Below are 15,365 nucleotides of genomic sequence, written 5' to 3'. Positions count from 1 at the left end.
ATCTAGTTCTCCCTAACTCAGGGAGATATGACATTTAGAGCACATCTATTACAAAATTAGAATTTTCTTAGAGCTGCCCTGTCCTGTATAGAGGTAGAATAAAATTCTTACTTGTACTACTTCAACAGGAGTAACCAGCTCTTCTTCCACAGACACATTGTACATTTTCTGAATAAACCGTGGCCTGGAATCTCCAACTGCAAAGATTACTACTGGCACTGATGAACTTCTTGGAATGGTCCCACCTGCCAGCAAAAGGAAACAATTTCTCAGCAGATGCACAAAATACCTACTGGCCCCCTCAAAAATACACTTTTCTATGGGTACTGCCTTTTTAAAAATATTTAATCCTTAGTGCTGCTGTTGTGGTACTGCCTCTGATCCTCACCAAGACCACAAACACAGGATGGGCTGAGCAATCCCTTTTGTACCCATATTCCCTGCAGGACCCACTTTATCCACCTGACCCTAAATTTGAAGACACAGAGCTCATATTGACCAAATCATGGAAAAATCATAAGGCTGAAAACCACTTTGTATTCTCATTATACCACAAGTGGCATGCCATTCCTAGGTTAGATTTATTTCTGCCCTTTTTCAGGTCATGAATGTTCTCTGTTATTCTTTTAAAACAAAGAAGCACCCAATAACTATGGCTAAGGAAATGCTGGTCATCCTAAAAATGACCTTGGCATCTCCAATTTACCCACTTGGATGTGCAAATAATGACCAAATTACTCAGCACATTTTACCTTCCTTTTACTCCTTATTGACTGATGAGAGAATTATAAATTTCTGACTTCTGTCTGAATTTCTGTTTTCTATGCTGTGCAACACCAGTCAGTAAGTTAAAGGAAGATGTGATTATCTATATATGTTTGATTTTATATATATGTTATTTCACATGTTTTTCCCACAGCCATAAAGAAAACAGATTTGCTATAACACCATCAGCAGGAACAGTTTTACCAGAGGTGCAGCAATTACTTTGGATAAATAAGACAGTTTCTTATCTTCAACAAACAAGAGCAGATAAAATATATGGTATTATTCAAACAAAGCCTGTCAACCTGTTTGACAGCATTCCTTCAAGTAAAAAAATCAAACAAAACCAAAACTCATCACCAGGAATAGCTGTGTTGACCAGTACTAAAATCCTGTCTTACCATCAGTAGCTGTTACCCACAAGACAAACTTCTTAAGCTCGTTTTCTTTGATTTCTAATGGGATTAGTGTTTTTAAAGTGATTTGTCCTGTGGATGTATCCAATTCAAAGTGTCCATCTTCATTGCCACCAGCTAAGGTAAAGCTTATCTCTCCATTTATACCATCATCAGGATCATCAGCAGCAACCTGCAGGAAAGAAAAAATAATTTTATTCTAGGTTCTGTGCTTTTATCAAATTTTCTCCCATTTTAGATATGTGAAAATCAGGTAAATATAGCTGCAGTTAAATTTGGTTGTACCTTTGACTGTCCACTTCCTATGTAATTCCTGGGTTAAACCTCAGTAACAAAGTTTGCTCTTGGATGCACACACACAATATCATTCCAGCAGCACAAGCAAAATCCTGCTCCCGTGGAGCTCATGTGAATTACACCACATTTGTATCTCAGAGAATTTGTTTCATAACAATTCCAAAGGTACTGGAGGCAGATTGTTCAAGAGGTTTCATCAGGAGCCACAAAATCTACACATCTGGGTGAGAGCATTGATAGTGACTCCCTATAGATCTCAGCACCTATTTCCTGTTTTGTTTGGGCAACTGGTTTTACTATGTTAGAAAAAGTGTATTGGATCAAAAAAATTATCCCCAATACTCCAGCACTCAGCAGCCTTTCAAAAATGTTGTGCTATTGTTTGAGTTCCTGGACTATAACAACATTCAGTTTTTATAAAACACTTTACAACAACTAAATTCAAGAATCTTATTTTCTGTTATATATTTGTGGAATTCAGGCTAGTGCAGAGTACCAGAATAAAAATCCTTTACAATTTATTCCCCAATCTGGGATTAAAATATCCAGGACACTGCGATTATGGAATATCAATAGCTCTGCAATGAAAGGTGGATTGTTTCTGAACTGAGAGCTGTTCCAAAAAGATTCCCTACTCAACAGAACTGCTTCACAATTTTAAGCAAGGACTCATGCATGCATTCAACTCAAAAATGTAATTTTTGCTTGGTATTTCTAGTACCTGAAGAATGTCCATTCCTGCAGTCATGTTGAGGAAAATATATTGTCTATATGGTGTGTCTCTAAAGGTTGGGCTGTTGTCATTTTCATCCAGCAGCACTATGTTGATAGTAGAGTTCACCTTCTCGTAAGGTGACAAATGATCTGTAGCAGTGACCTGCAAAAACCATTCAGTGAGAAGACTCTGTTGTTCAAAGGTATGTTGTAGAAGTAGTAGAAAGGATGAATGAGAATTACAAGCTGAGGAAACCAGCAGCAGTGGAATTTCCCTCCAGATAGCATTGCTGTCAAAGTCTGGATTTATTTCTTCAGTTAAGCTGCTGATCCATGCTCTACTCACTCCACACTCACTCTTGCCAGGACAGATCAGGTCTCACCTGGTGGCTCAGGTTACCTTGGAAAGGAGCAGGCTGGGTTTTAGTACCTGTAGGTGAATAGAGGGCTCTCTCTCCCTGTCCAGCAGCGTGGAGTTCCTCACAGTGAGGATCCCATCTGGACTCAGCTGGAAGGGACTGTCCTCTGGAGTGAGGCTGAGTGTTCCCTGGAAGCCTCCCTGCAAACAGGAAAGACATTGGTTATTAAACAGGACAATCACTGAACTACTCCCTTAGGATGCTCTCTTCTTATTTTCCACATGGAGAAGATTAAATTTCCTGGTTTGAGATTACAGTTCGAAAAAAAGCAAAATTAAGAAGAGAGAGAAGTAAACAACATGGAAGAAATAACATGCAGGCTGAGAATGACTTGCAGCTTTGTGTTCATTTTACAATTCTGCACTTCCAGATTTGGGACCTTATGCAAACCAGAGAAGTACCAAAGGGAGACAAAATTTATTCTTTGTCTGCAGTACTCTACCCACTAAAGAAGTGAAACTAAGTTTGCTTTGCTTCAGCATATTTAGGTAGTCAGAAAAAATAATTCCATTTACAATAGCTCTATAACACAAATGCATTTTATATTATATTTCAGAAGTGCAGTATTTGTAGCAGCCATAAAACTACTCTCTTTTTACCTCATCTGGGTCAGTAGCTGTTATTTGAAGAACTTCCATCCCATTTGGGAAATTTTCTAGAATTGAGATATTGTAACTTGCTTGTGACAGGACTGGAGGATTGTCATTCTCATCTCCAATTGTAACCAGAACTACTGCATCAGCTGTTTTGAAAATCTTGTCTTGCTGAGCTGCCTAGAAAAGAGAGTTTACAGCTGTAAATTCCATGCCCTGCTAACAAGAAGCTTAACAGAAGGACATGAAAACTGCATACTTACAATGAATTAACTTTTCCTTTATTTTGATTTTTAAATGGCAGGAGGGAGCCTTGATACCAATGATTACAAGAAATGCTATAAACAGCAAGTTGGATTTACATATTATTTTCTGAAATTGAGACCAAAACAATCTCTACCTGAATGACCACCACAAGATTTGGACATATTTCTCTGTTAATTGAGGTTGTGACTTCCAACACTCCATCATCATTGATTGAAAATCTGTTGTTAAAGGCTGGGGGATCCACTGAAAAGCAACAAATTGGGAAGAGTTAATGAGAATGAACCAGAATTGGAAGTCTGATCTGTCCTTTGTATCAGTGTTAACTACTCAGCTACAGCAAAAAGGAACATGAAAGGCTGATTTTCAAACATTCTGCCCTCAAAACAATTCCTAGGAAAAAAATCCACTCACACTTCAAGGGTCTCAAATTAAGCATTTCATAAACTTTTGGCAATTTCTTCAGGAGGAGGAACAGCTCCTGATGGAATTCTCTCTCCAGATGGTCCTGAATGGAAATTCTTTGACCAAACTGAAGCCTCCAGAGTGGCTTACACTTGAAATCAAGAGTTGATTTTCGTTCCTTGGGAGGAGGGTAAGAACATCTAAACATTTTAGAAGTAGCTGGACCCTGCAGTAATGACTGAGCTGAGGCTGATTTAGCTCGTAGAGCAGCACTGCAGTGAAGCTGTGGGCGCTTCAAAACACCTGAATGGACCCTGAACTTCCTTATCATTCCCTCCAGTAACAGATAAATTAATCATTCTGAATCACTATGTTGATTTCTAAAAGAAAATAAAGGCTCTTACCTTGTTTGATGCTGTAAATTATTTTTTCATTTATACCTTTGTCTCCATCTTGAGCCCAGATCTTCTCTGGGAGAACAGAGAGAGGACCGTCCTAGAAAACATACATTAGCCTGAATATCTTGGAAAAAGCCACACATGAACTTCAAATCTTTCATTAGATAAGTCACAGTTTTGATTAAAGAAACAAGAAACATGTATTTAATCAATGTGGTCCAGAAAAAAATTCTTTCTTTGCCATATGTGTTTACAGAGGAAAATGATGACCAAGACACTTGATGTTTAAGACACTGTGTTTAAGAAACACCAGATTATGAACCTGCAGTCACAGAGTCAATATTCTTAACATAAATTTCATATTTCAGTTCCATTCCTCTCCTGGAAAACCACACAAGTTTGCAGCCTATATAAAACCAGTAATTTAAAAGACAAAAACATTTTAGAAGGGCTAAAATTATTCCTTTCAGAGAACTAAAGGTAAACTTCTAACAAAAGGGACACTGGAGGTATAACTCTAAAAGTAAATGTGATTTAAAATATGTTAACATGAAGATAATGATATAAAAATAGAATCTTTTTAATTTTAGTGGATTACTCTGATAATACTATACTGTTATTTTTGTCTCAATACACACAGAAACCTGAGTCAAAGACATTCCACCAAGAAATCTCTACTCTATATAGAAAAAAAAAAGTTACAAAACTAATATAGACTATGGATTGCAATTCAGATCCTCACTTCTGCTTACCTTTGTCACCTTTTGTTATGCTGTATGAAGGAACTACACTAATCAAAACTAATTTCAGGACTAGTGGACAGCCAGTTGCCCTCTGAATTTTACATTAAAAGCCCTGTTAAAACAGGAATTTGGGGGTTTTATCCTTTTCTTTCTCCTTTTTAATTTGTTTTCCCCAAACTACAAAATGATGTCTTTCTATCACAGAAAAGTCTATGCTTCATATAATACATGGCCTGTTTATCTGCTAGTTGGATGTCTACAGATGATATTTTTATCACTGGTCAGCACAGGGGAAAGCAGCTCCATCCATCTTAAGCTGCTGAGGGAGGAAGAATCCTTGGAAAAAAACGCCCTATGGACAGGGATAACCTATTTACAGCAGCATTCAGTGAAGAGCTTTTACCTTGTTTTCACTGATATTCCCATTGTACAGGGATTGAGTGAAATAGGGGTCCAATGTATCATAATCTTCCACATTAATTATTACTGATGCAGTGGCAGTCTGGTTTCCAAATCTTTCCTGCATTACAAGGAAAATAAGAACCACTGTCATGAAAAAAACATATCTCAGGGGAAAATACAGCAGAATATTATTACATATATTTTGCAGCATTTTTAATCTGAGAACTCTCAGCCTGTTAGTTTTGTTCCTAAAACTGGATTCCAGAAATGGAAAAATCAATCAACAGGTGATCTTTCTTTAGTTACTCATTTTCTATCAGGCATGTAGAATATACTAATAGAACATTTGCTACAGCTGTACTATTTGCTAGATACCACAATAATCCTAGCAAAACTGGTTCTTTTTAGTTCTAAGAGGAAATGAAGGCAAATACATACTCAAATCTTAAAAAAAGTAAAAGCCTGGTAAGATGCAGCAAAAATATGAGAGACCTGCCAAAATGAATAGGTGAATAAGTGTTACAATAGTGGAGAATAAATATGTACAATATTAATACTTAGAGAAATACAGAAATCAACCTGGGTTGGTATTTGAGAGGAAACAACCAATGGCTGAAATATTAAGAATGTGCTACTTTGCCTCCAGTACAAACCAAGTTGCAGACACAATTTTTGGGTTGGGAAATCCCAAAGCTGTAAATTTGTAGAAACTGGGATTCTATAAACAAAGGAACAATCTTTGTAGAACTATTGTGGGTCTCATTCTTATTTAAATTTGCATCATACCTTTGCTTGGACTGTTAAATTGAAAAAGTTGACCTCGTTGTATTCCAGTGGTTTTTTCACCAGGACAGTTCCATCTCCTTCCCTTATAGAAAAGTAATCAGAGTCTGGCCCCTATTAAATGAATAAATCAAATATTTTATATGATTGATGATGAAATACATTTTCTTTTCTTTTTTCTTTCACCTTTTTTATTGGACTATTTTCATAAAGTTGCAGGAATGTCTCAACCACCACCAGTGGAAAGAAAAAGGCTGATCCTCCTCCACACATTCTATTGCCTCTCCTGTCAGTGCCAAGAGAATTTCTGTCTGATTTATTGTATCCCATGGCACACAGGGAAATGCATCAGCTTCCCTTCACCAGCTATAAAAGGAGCAGAGACAAGCTCAGATATGAAGATTTCCACTGCAGGTATCTAAATTTAGTTGAAATGATCTTACTTCAGTTGGCTTGAGGACTGAAGACCGACAGCAAATCAAATATAAACTTTTAAAAGAGGGGAAACAGCTGTCCCTCCTGCTACTGCAAAGGACCACTGAGTTCCTTAGCTGCAGCTGAAGAGTGCCATAAATCATTCCATAAATGCTAAGAAACAAGATTCAGGCCTCACTGCATGCCAGGCTCATCCTGTGGTATAATTTGGAAGGTCTCTTGGATGTTCTGCAGATTTTTAATTGTCACAGTGCAAGGGAGCATGCTGGGATCAGGACCCAGGCTATGGATCTATGAAATTCAAACTGGTGTTCAACAGTTCCCAAGTAACAAAGGGCACTCACCAAAAGACTATAAGTAAGGACACTGAATTCTGGTGAAAAGTCCTTATCCTTAGCTTCCACTTTTACAACTGTGGAATCCATTTCAGCTACCTGAGAGGAAATAAAGCTCATCAAAGACTCAGCCCCTTGGCACATCCTTCCTAACTTGGGGCAGGAAAGTTAGCAAATCCCTCCCCATTGCCATTTTTGGCTGGGAATGTTTTTCCATCACCCCACTCCCCCAGCTGTGTGTGCAGCCCAGCTTTTCTTTTCCACACCCATGGGAAGCAGCAGGTAAGTTCCATAAGGGTGCACATAATGAACCAATCTTAGTGTGGTCACATTAGAACCTCCCCAAAAAGTAATTTAGAAGTATCCCAGGAAAGAAGTATCAGCATTTGCCATAACCCACCTCTGACACTGAAGCATTATAATTAGCTTGTTGAAATTCTGGAGCATGGTCATTTACATCTTTCAGTACTACATTCCGTCCATTCTCTATCTCTTCAGTCTTTGCAGTGGAAGAAATGACAACAGTGAGGTTGCAGAATTCTGCTAACATTTAATTTCATCTAAAATGAGATCCTCAGAGAGACACTCTTTCATTAAACTGCCATTTAGAATTAGAGAGTAGAGGGAACTAGACTACCATTCCTAAAATTAACTTTTTAAAATTTACCTGTTTTCTATGAATACAAATCCTCCTTTCAATCAGCAAGCAGATTTCAACAGATTACAAGGTACTCTGAACTCCCTGTATCATAGCTTTCAATTAAATAGTATTGCAGAAAATTATAATCTGCATTAAATTAGACAATAAATACAGTTGATAAAGCATGGTTTGTACTCACTGTTCCAATCCTTTGGCAAACAATAGAATACCAGACCATTTCACTCTAAAATTGAACAAACAAGACAATAAATAATAGAATTGGTGAACTAATAATATGATTATCAAAGATAATTTTTGCCAAAAAATAATATATTTACAAAATTACTTCTAGTACTTGAATCCTTGGGTGTGCTGTACCAAAACACTCTGCTTAAAATTAACACTTTGTAATTACTTTGCTCTATATTATAAAGTTTATTTGACTGCCATTCCTCTACTACTGATACTTACCTACCCAGGTCCCACCATCCCCCTAGATCTGACTCCTCTCCCCCCCAAGGACAACATGGGCAAGAAGCATAAACAGTATTTTAATCCATTTGGGAATATCCAAATGAAAAATGCAAATGTTAAAAAAAAAAAAAATCCCAAGTACATTTTCATCCATTACAAACACAGTAACAGTATTTACACTGTTTTATACAGCTTTTTACAACATGCTTGGCCCAGGTCTGTCAGTTACAGTGCTTGTTTGAGATGGCAGTGTCCAAAACAAAATCCATTCATGTTTACAGCTCTCAGTACAATACACAACTAGGAAAGAACATGTGCTGGCTGTCAGATGATAGTAAAGTTTAGTTATAAGTAACTGAAGACATTTAACAGATACAGTGAGAGGTAGATACTGAATTCTATCCAGACAAATCACTTTTTTGAAATACCAACCTGAATTGTGAGAGAACGAACAATTAAAATGCTTTATCTTAATTCTATTTCTTTTTCACTTGGCAAGAAAACCTTTCTTTCTAGGCTTTTTATGCAGTAAAATTAATACCTCAAGAGTCTCAAGATCCAGTGGCACAGTAGTATTCACAAAAGCATTTCTAGATCCAGGCTCATATGTCATATTTACATAATACAAGTGCTCAGGGAATATAAACTCTCGTAATTGCAGATTCACATTGGGTGGGATATCTGTAATCTCTTCTATAACACCTGTAAGAGAAAATGGAACAAAATTAGATTGCTTTATGGAAAAGAAATCCATAGGTTCATGTCACATATAAGGTCGACTTGATTACTGGTGACTTTTGGTTACATTTTATTTCATTTTGGCATTTTCAGCTAAACTGTAAGATCTGTTAAAGTGCCCATAAGTACCCTGAACAAGTGTATTGATGCATTTTTAAGGCCACATAAACTAAAATTTTCCAATATATTCCCACAATATATCCAGAATTAAAAAGCTTTGCATAAATTTTCACCATTTTTTAAAAAATAGCTTAATGCTGCAAAACTTTTTTTTCCCATGTTTACTGTGAAAATGTAATCAAAGTCAGCCAATGTAATCAAAATCATCAAGAGGCTACAAGAGGGCAATTTCATTATTTTCCAAACACAAGGGCCTTTGATATATTTTAATTAGATCTCTCAGGCTGTACAATCCAGTCTGGATTCAGGTGGAAATTGTGTGGCCTTTCCCTTAATGCATTCCTGTTTCTCCAGGACACAAACACAAAACCCTGCAACCTTCAAATCCATTCTTATGAGAGTTTCTGGATTTAGGAACTATTCTCCTGAAAAAACAATGAGTTCTTGCTTGTAATGATCAGGATTCCTGTTAGGCTGTGTACTACTTGCTTGGTTAAACACCAAATCTGTTTGAAATTGCAGTGGAAATGTATCTTTTTAAACCACCCAGCATGTTACTGGCAGTTTTATTAAAGAAAGTTTCCTTACTCACATCATCAAGACACTTATGCTTATGCAATTATACTTATCCTCTCGTGGAACACATTATCTGGATTGCAAACCCATAATCCCTCTCCTTTCCCAAGTCTTTCCTGAACAGCCCACATATTTTCTGAGCTCTTCAGGAAACTTCTAAGCTGTGTTTCTTCCTTACCCACTAGTTTTGTCCTCCATCACTACTAGTTCATGTTAGTTAATGCTTTCTGCAACAGTCTCATCTCTAAACTCCATGTACAGCCTTCTGCTCTTGTGTTGTGCTGCTCTCCAAGAGTTTCAGGAATTTTCTCATCTTCTTCCAGCAGCAGGGAGTGTCTGGAATGCTGCCAGCTGCCAGCCCAGAGACACTGGATTTATTTGTGTGTGAGGACAAAGTCCAGTGGGCTGACAGCCAGTACAGAACCTGGGGCTGGGTCTCAGGGGCACAGCTTTGTGTGGTACCACTCTGCTGTGTGCAGGGCTGAAAACCCTCCAGGAAAACAAAATCCAGCTTTGCCTGCTGCCATAGGCTGTCCAGTCCTCCGTGTAGAGCTGGACACATTCAGCCAAGAAGTATCAAGCAGCTGCCTAGCAAACAGCATTCCCTCCAGAGGAGAAAGCCCAATAGAAAGAAGGAATGAGGAAAAATTACAGCTGGTTGTCTCTCTTGCTCCTTCATCAGATATGTCAGCAGGTTCATTCACAGATATAATGCACACAGAAGGCCAGAGTTCTTGCTGGCTGATTAAAAATTAAATGGAATCAGAGTGAAATGTATCTTCCTTATCTTCTTTTCTAACTCCATGCATGAGTCAGACACAGCAGCTAAACTTCCACAACTCAGAAAGAAATGTTTCAACAGTGATTGTGAAAAAATCACTGCTCTGGATCATGTTTGTTTTCTGTATGTTGTTGAAAGCCAGAAGCAGTGAAGTTTGCTTGTAGACAGTCAGCATGAGATCCTAAGGGAATATCCCAAAGGGAAGGTTTTGGCCATAACTTCACACTTTGTCTTGTAAAACTGCTGGATATCCATTAGGGACATCAAATACTGGCTGTTCAAGGCAAAACAAGAACAGTTTCTGTACTTGGTTTTCTTTCCCATCATCTGATGTGTCTATTCAGACAATGAGATCCTTGGATGAGTGAATTTGGGGGGGGTTATATTTATTTATTTCACTAAGTAGTATTTCATGGAGGCAGCTGATGCATCCAGCCACGAAGACTATTGCAAATCAATTAATAATACAGACTCATCATAAAATACACTGACTATGTGAGGCAATAAAGTGCATTTGGGAAATCAGACAATTCTAGGTTAGAATCCTGATTTTACCTGTATATCCATCCTCAAAGCCTGAGATCACCAGTGGTGTGGGTGGTACATCACAGCTGATGGTTGTGCTTTCTAAAAAGAAACAGAAATGTCATGTACAAAGAACACAGAGGGACTGTGCCTAGAAATAGTAGAAGGTAAATAAGCTGACTCTATGTAAACCCAGATGCACACAGGGTTCAAATTAAGCTCCAAGACATTTATCATGGTGGCACCTTGAAGGGTTTAAGGCAATACATGACAGGGAATAGGCAAACATTGGTGTCCTGGAGACTATCTAGGGTTTTACTGCCTGACAAGAGTGAGTCACTGCTAAATAGTGTCCTGATGAAGCATTTGTGGTGAACTGAAACTTCTCTTGTACCTTAGCCCTGAGATTGTTTTCTGCTCCCAAGACAACCATAAACACAAAGCTATTCCCCACAGAAACGTTAGCAAGAGTCCAGGAGCTTAGAGTGAAGACACATTGGCACACTTACCTAAAATTTACTCTCCTTAAACTTTTAGAGGAGGAACCCTTTGGGAGAATTTTTTTTTTCATGAGAAGTGGTTTTCCTAAGTGGTTTCATGTACCTCAGTCACCTCTCTACATTTTGTCTGTGTGACAAAAGTGACAGACTTTATTTTTTTTTTTTAATCATTAAGATCTGCAAACTATACACACAGAAATCCAGAAGTCTACCAAAACTCTTCCCCCTTCCCTGACTAGAATTCAGCAGCAAAGCTTGCAGAGTGCAATCCAAGTTGTTACAAATACCTGTGCAACTCTTGTGGTTTTACATGGGTTTTTACTAATGCTAAGAATACCCCCACTCCCTATCCTTGCCATCCTTATGGATATTCAAAGGGACATTTGGTATAAACAATTAGTGGGCTATTTATCCCTGGTTAGGCTTAGATGTCTTCATGTCTGCACCATTTTATATGATCTCATTTCTAAGTAAGCAGTGGGCAGATTTCTACACAGCTTATTAAATAAAATCCTAATTACTATTGCTAGTCAGCAGCTGCTTGTTGCAGGTTTAATTCACCACCTCCATCTCTGAAATGCTAAAGCCTAGGCTCTGGACCAGTGAAAAAGATATAAAATTGGCAGTTTTCACTTTCTGGAAGCCTCAGAACATTAAACAGAACTTTTACTGAAGTACTTGTCATTGTGAAGAGCAGAAATAACAATGGTAACTGCTCCAATTTAATGTAGCTGAGCAGCAGCAGCAAGGAATTTCAACTGATTCCGACTTTAAAATTATCCATCCTCAGAATCAGCTTCAGCCTAGGTAATTAATTTATAGACTGCTGCAGATATAAAATAATCAAACCCCCAAAATGAAAGAAAACTTGTATGTACAAGAGCTGAGTCCACCACTCAGTCCCTAAAAGCCCACAAAACACTTCCAAGGGCACCAAGATTGCTTGTTTAGGTATTATTTTACCAATAAATCAAAGCATTTGAAACTTTTAGATTTGTGATTCGTATGAGTTCAATAGATTTAATTTTGCTCTGTTTCAATAAAAGCAGTGAAATGCTCAGGCATTTATAAACACAACAATACTCACCGACACCGAGGAACGTCACCCAGCCGACCAAAGTGAAAACCAGAGCTCTGGAGAGAGCCATGAGCACTGCAGGGAAAATATCCAACTCAAGGCAAAACAAGATGGTTGTTTCTCATGCAGACTACTTGCAAAGAATCATTGCACTTGCCATATCATAGGTTACTTACTATCCTGACAAATGCTTCACCAAGAACAAGGCAAAAGGCTGGAATAAGCCTCTGAGAGCAACCCACAGATCATATAAGCTTATCATTTTCAGTTTGTGAGATCAAAGTCCTTTTGGGCCATAAACCAACAAGGAAACCCACGTTTGTGCTGTGACACAAAATGTGACAAGTGCATTTTTATTTTAACATTCCAACTGAGAATAAATTAGCAAGATGCCCTGGCCAATGCGAGAGAAATGAACATATTCCCTGGGAAAGAAAATTAATGGGGTGTGTCAAAAGGCAAAGGGAGCAGCACTGCCCCTTTTGATCTTGTAGTGATGGTGGAGTATATTCATAAAATCTGTTCCCCAAGGAATAAATGCAGAATTCCTGTTTGAAAACTGGTTACTATTTGATGTGATGGAAGTAGACACCTCTGAAACATGCCTGGTATTTTACAGATACTACATACTGAAAATAAGTTTAGCAGACACTTCAATGAAGTTACCTAAAAAAACCCAGCCCAAACCACCAATATTTTAAGCTTGTAGAGAACTTCAAAGACTACAAACAAACTCCATGATTGAATGTATGACTTGTAGGTAAATATACCTTTAATTGGAAGGAGCAACTGATCACACAGCAAGGAAACTGCTGCCAGCCCAAGGTCTTTTTGTAATTGTGCCAGCACGTTTAGTCACCGTGGACACTAAAGTAATTACTGTAGGCTGAATGAGAACACAAAACACAATAAAACTGCATAAAACAACTAAAAGTAAAATTGCCATTATGCTATGCTAACCTTAAATAAATGAAATGTGGGAGCAACTCAAGCAGAAGCAATTAAATCAATATTAAAAGAAGTTCAAGCATGGGCACTGTGTTTTCTGAACATTGGCTCCAGCAATAAATAACACCATTGAAGGCATAATCACTGCTGCCTATCTCAGGTAGGTAATTTTCCTCCCTGGGCTGATTTTTCCCGATGTCTATGATGGCCAAGCCTTTGCAAGTTTATATGGCAAAGTAGGAAGGCAGGGCTGTGCACAAAATGAAGAAGAAAAAGAAAAAGAAGCTCCCTTACCTAATTCACCAAACACCTACAGACTATCACAGCCAGGACAGAGCTTACATCATCTGATATTTGTACCAAAAAGTTCTAGCAACAAATGCTCTTGAACACTGGAAATATTCATATGCTGGATGCCTTAATCCACTAATGAAGACCAACTTTTGAATATCCCAAGCGAGAGGGAAGGCAATGCAGCCTAAGTGTTCTCTGGAAGCTCAGCCACGAGACTCTGGAGGATCAAACTCCAGCAAAATATTCCACATCATCCATGGGGAAGCAGCCCAAAAGCTGGAGGAAGAAGGCCCCAAGTGTACACAAACACCTACGGGCAAGTGTAGAATGAAAACTGCTATGATGCAGCACAACTCTTAATTCTCTCTTTGGAAGCTGCAACAGTGGTTTTGCAGGGAGGGTCTTGGTCCAATACAGCAGCACCACCCAAAACTTAGCATCCAATGCCTCTGGTTCCCAAAGCAGAGGAGCTCAGTCCTGTTAAACTTTGCCAGTTGCTGTAGCCTTCTGCTGGATCCTTCAGCCTCCACCACCAAAGACAGGATGACACCCTGACCTCAGGGACAAGGCCATTCTGTGCTGTCACTTGGCCTCAAGCCTGGAAAAGCTTTTGCCTGCCTTTATTTATAGATACAGCCAGGAGGGGAATCAGCAGGGAATCTATTCCTACGAGAAGATAAATTTAGCATGAGTCAAGTCTTCTTAACCTCCTCACAAATGGAACTTGACCGTGGAGGTCTTTTCCAACCTAAAGGATTCTGTGATTCTCTAATTAATAAGAAATAGGGCACAAAAGCTCAGAACACAGTGGTGCAGTTCATGAAGGTTAGTTTTCACTGAGCTGCAAGGTCTGTATGTGCTGCTCTCTGGGACACCAGGAATAACTTAAGGTGTTACACTGGCCTGGAGTGGGGAGGGAGGTGCCCAAATGGAAGTAAAAATTTCATAGAGTGGATCAAGTAAGCATGCACAAGATGCACAAGAGCAGTTTCCCCAACAAAATCCCATATGTCTAAACACTCAACAAGAACAGGAAACAATGAGCTTTAAAAAATTTATTCCCTTGTGGGCAAAAGAAAGGTGTTACTCAGTCACATCAAACATGCCCACGCTATTCATAGACTGGGGCAGCCATATGTCCACACTTCTTCTACCATATCATCTTTTTCCCTTGGAGCCATCACTGAATTTAAAATTCTGTCCCTTTCTCCAGTATTTCTGGGCATCCAGGAAACAGGCACAGCTCCAGAGTGCATTAAACACATTTATACCCATGTGTGACAGCAGGATGTATGCTGCAGCCTTCCCAATATCCCAACTGCACAATACAGGACATCCAAGACATCCATATAACAATTCCTAGAAACAGAATCGTGGAAACTGATTCTATTCACAGATTTAACAGATTGTACCATTTAAGCAATCTGCACTGTGGCAGTGCAAAGCAATGTTAAATGTTTTTTTAAACATAACTTAGTCTGACATTTTGCATACTTGGGTCAGTTGTAGTGCAGCTCACTGAGGAATTTTTAATCCAGCTTCAAAACTTGATGCAGATAAAAATTCTTTTAAGTTCCTGTAGATATGGAGTATCTCTGCATTTAATGATTTTCTGTTCTTGGCAGATAAAAAGTCTGCATGAGGATGCTGCAATTTAATCACAAATACACATGCATGATTGGGACCATCAAACAACATTTATGCACGTACTTAGCTCTTAAA

The 15,365-nt window shown here is 38.5% G+C and overlaps 1 protein-coding gene across 1 annotated transcript in view; it reads right to left on the bottom strand.

The window, feature by feature from the left end:
* LOC130251503 (protocadherin Fat 4-like) overlaps nt 1-12,617 on the bottom strand; it is a 37,858-nt gene extending 25,241 nt beyond the window's left edge. Inside the window, exons 1-15 of the mRNA XM_056488182.1 lie at nt 12,411-12,617; nt 10,854-10,925; nt 8,625-8,785; nt 7,809-7,853; nt 7,370-7,468; nt 6,979-7,068; nt 6,203-6,313; nt 5,418-5,534; nt 4,278-4,368; nt 3,605-3,714; nt 3,211-3,384; nt 2,623-2,751; nt 2,200-2,355; nt 1,167-1,353; nt 112-245 (exon numbers count right to left, since the gene is read on the bottom strand). Of these exons, the coding sequence (XP_056344157.1) occupies nt 112-245; nt 1,167-1,353; nt 2,200-2,355; nt 2,623-2,751; nt 3,211-3,384; nt 3,605-3,714; nt 4,278-4,368; nt 5,418-5,534; nt 6,203-6,313; nt 6,979-7,068; nt 7,370-7,468; nt 7,809-7,853; nt 8,625-8,785; nt 10,854-10,925; nt 12,411-12,471 (1,737 nt within the window). The 5' untranslated portion in view covers nt 12,472-12,617. The remainder of the gene's footprint in view (nt 1-111; nt 246-1,166; nt 1,354-2,199; nt 2,356-2,622; nt 2,752-3,210; nt 3,385-3,604; nt 3,715-4,277; nt 4,369-5,417; nt 5,535-6,202; nt 6,314-6,978; nt 7,069-7,369; nt 7,469-7,808; nt 7,854-8,624; nt 8,786-10,853; nt 10,926-12,410) is intronic.
* Between the last annotated feature and the right edge of the window lie 2,748 nt (nt 12,618-15,365).

The sequence above is a fragment of the Oenanthe melanoleuca genome, chromosome 3, assembly GCF_029582105.1.
Source record: "Oenanthe melanoleuca isolate GR-GAL-2019-014 chromosome 3, OMel1.0, whole genome shotgun sequence".
NCBI classification, from domain to species: Eukaryota; Metazoa; Chordata; class Aves; order Passeriformes; family Muscicapidae; genus Oenanthe; species Oenanthe melanoleuca.
Note: the sequence above shows the minus strand (reverse complement) of the source record. Positions and strands in the feature narration are given on the sequence as shown.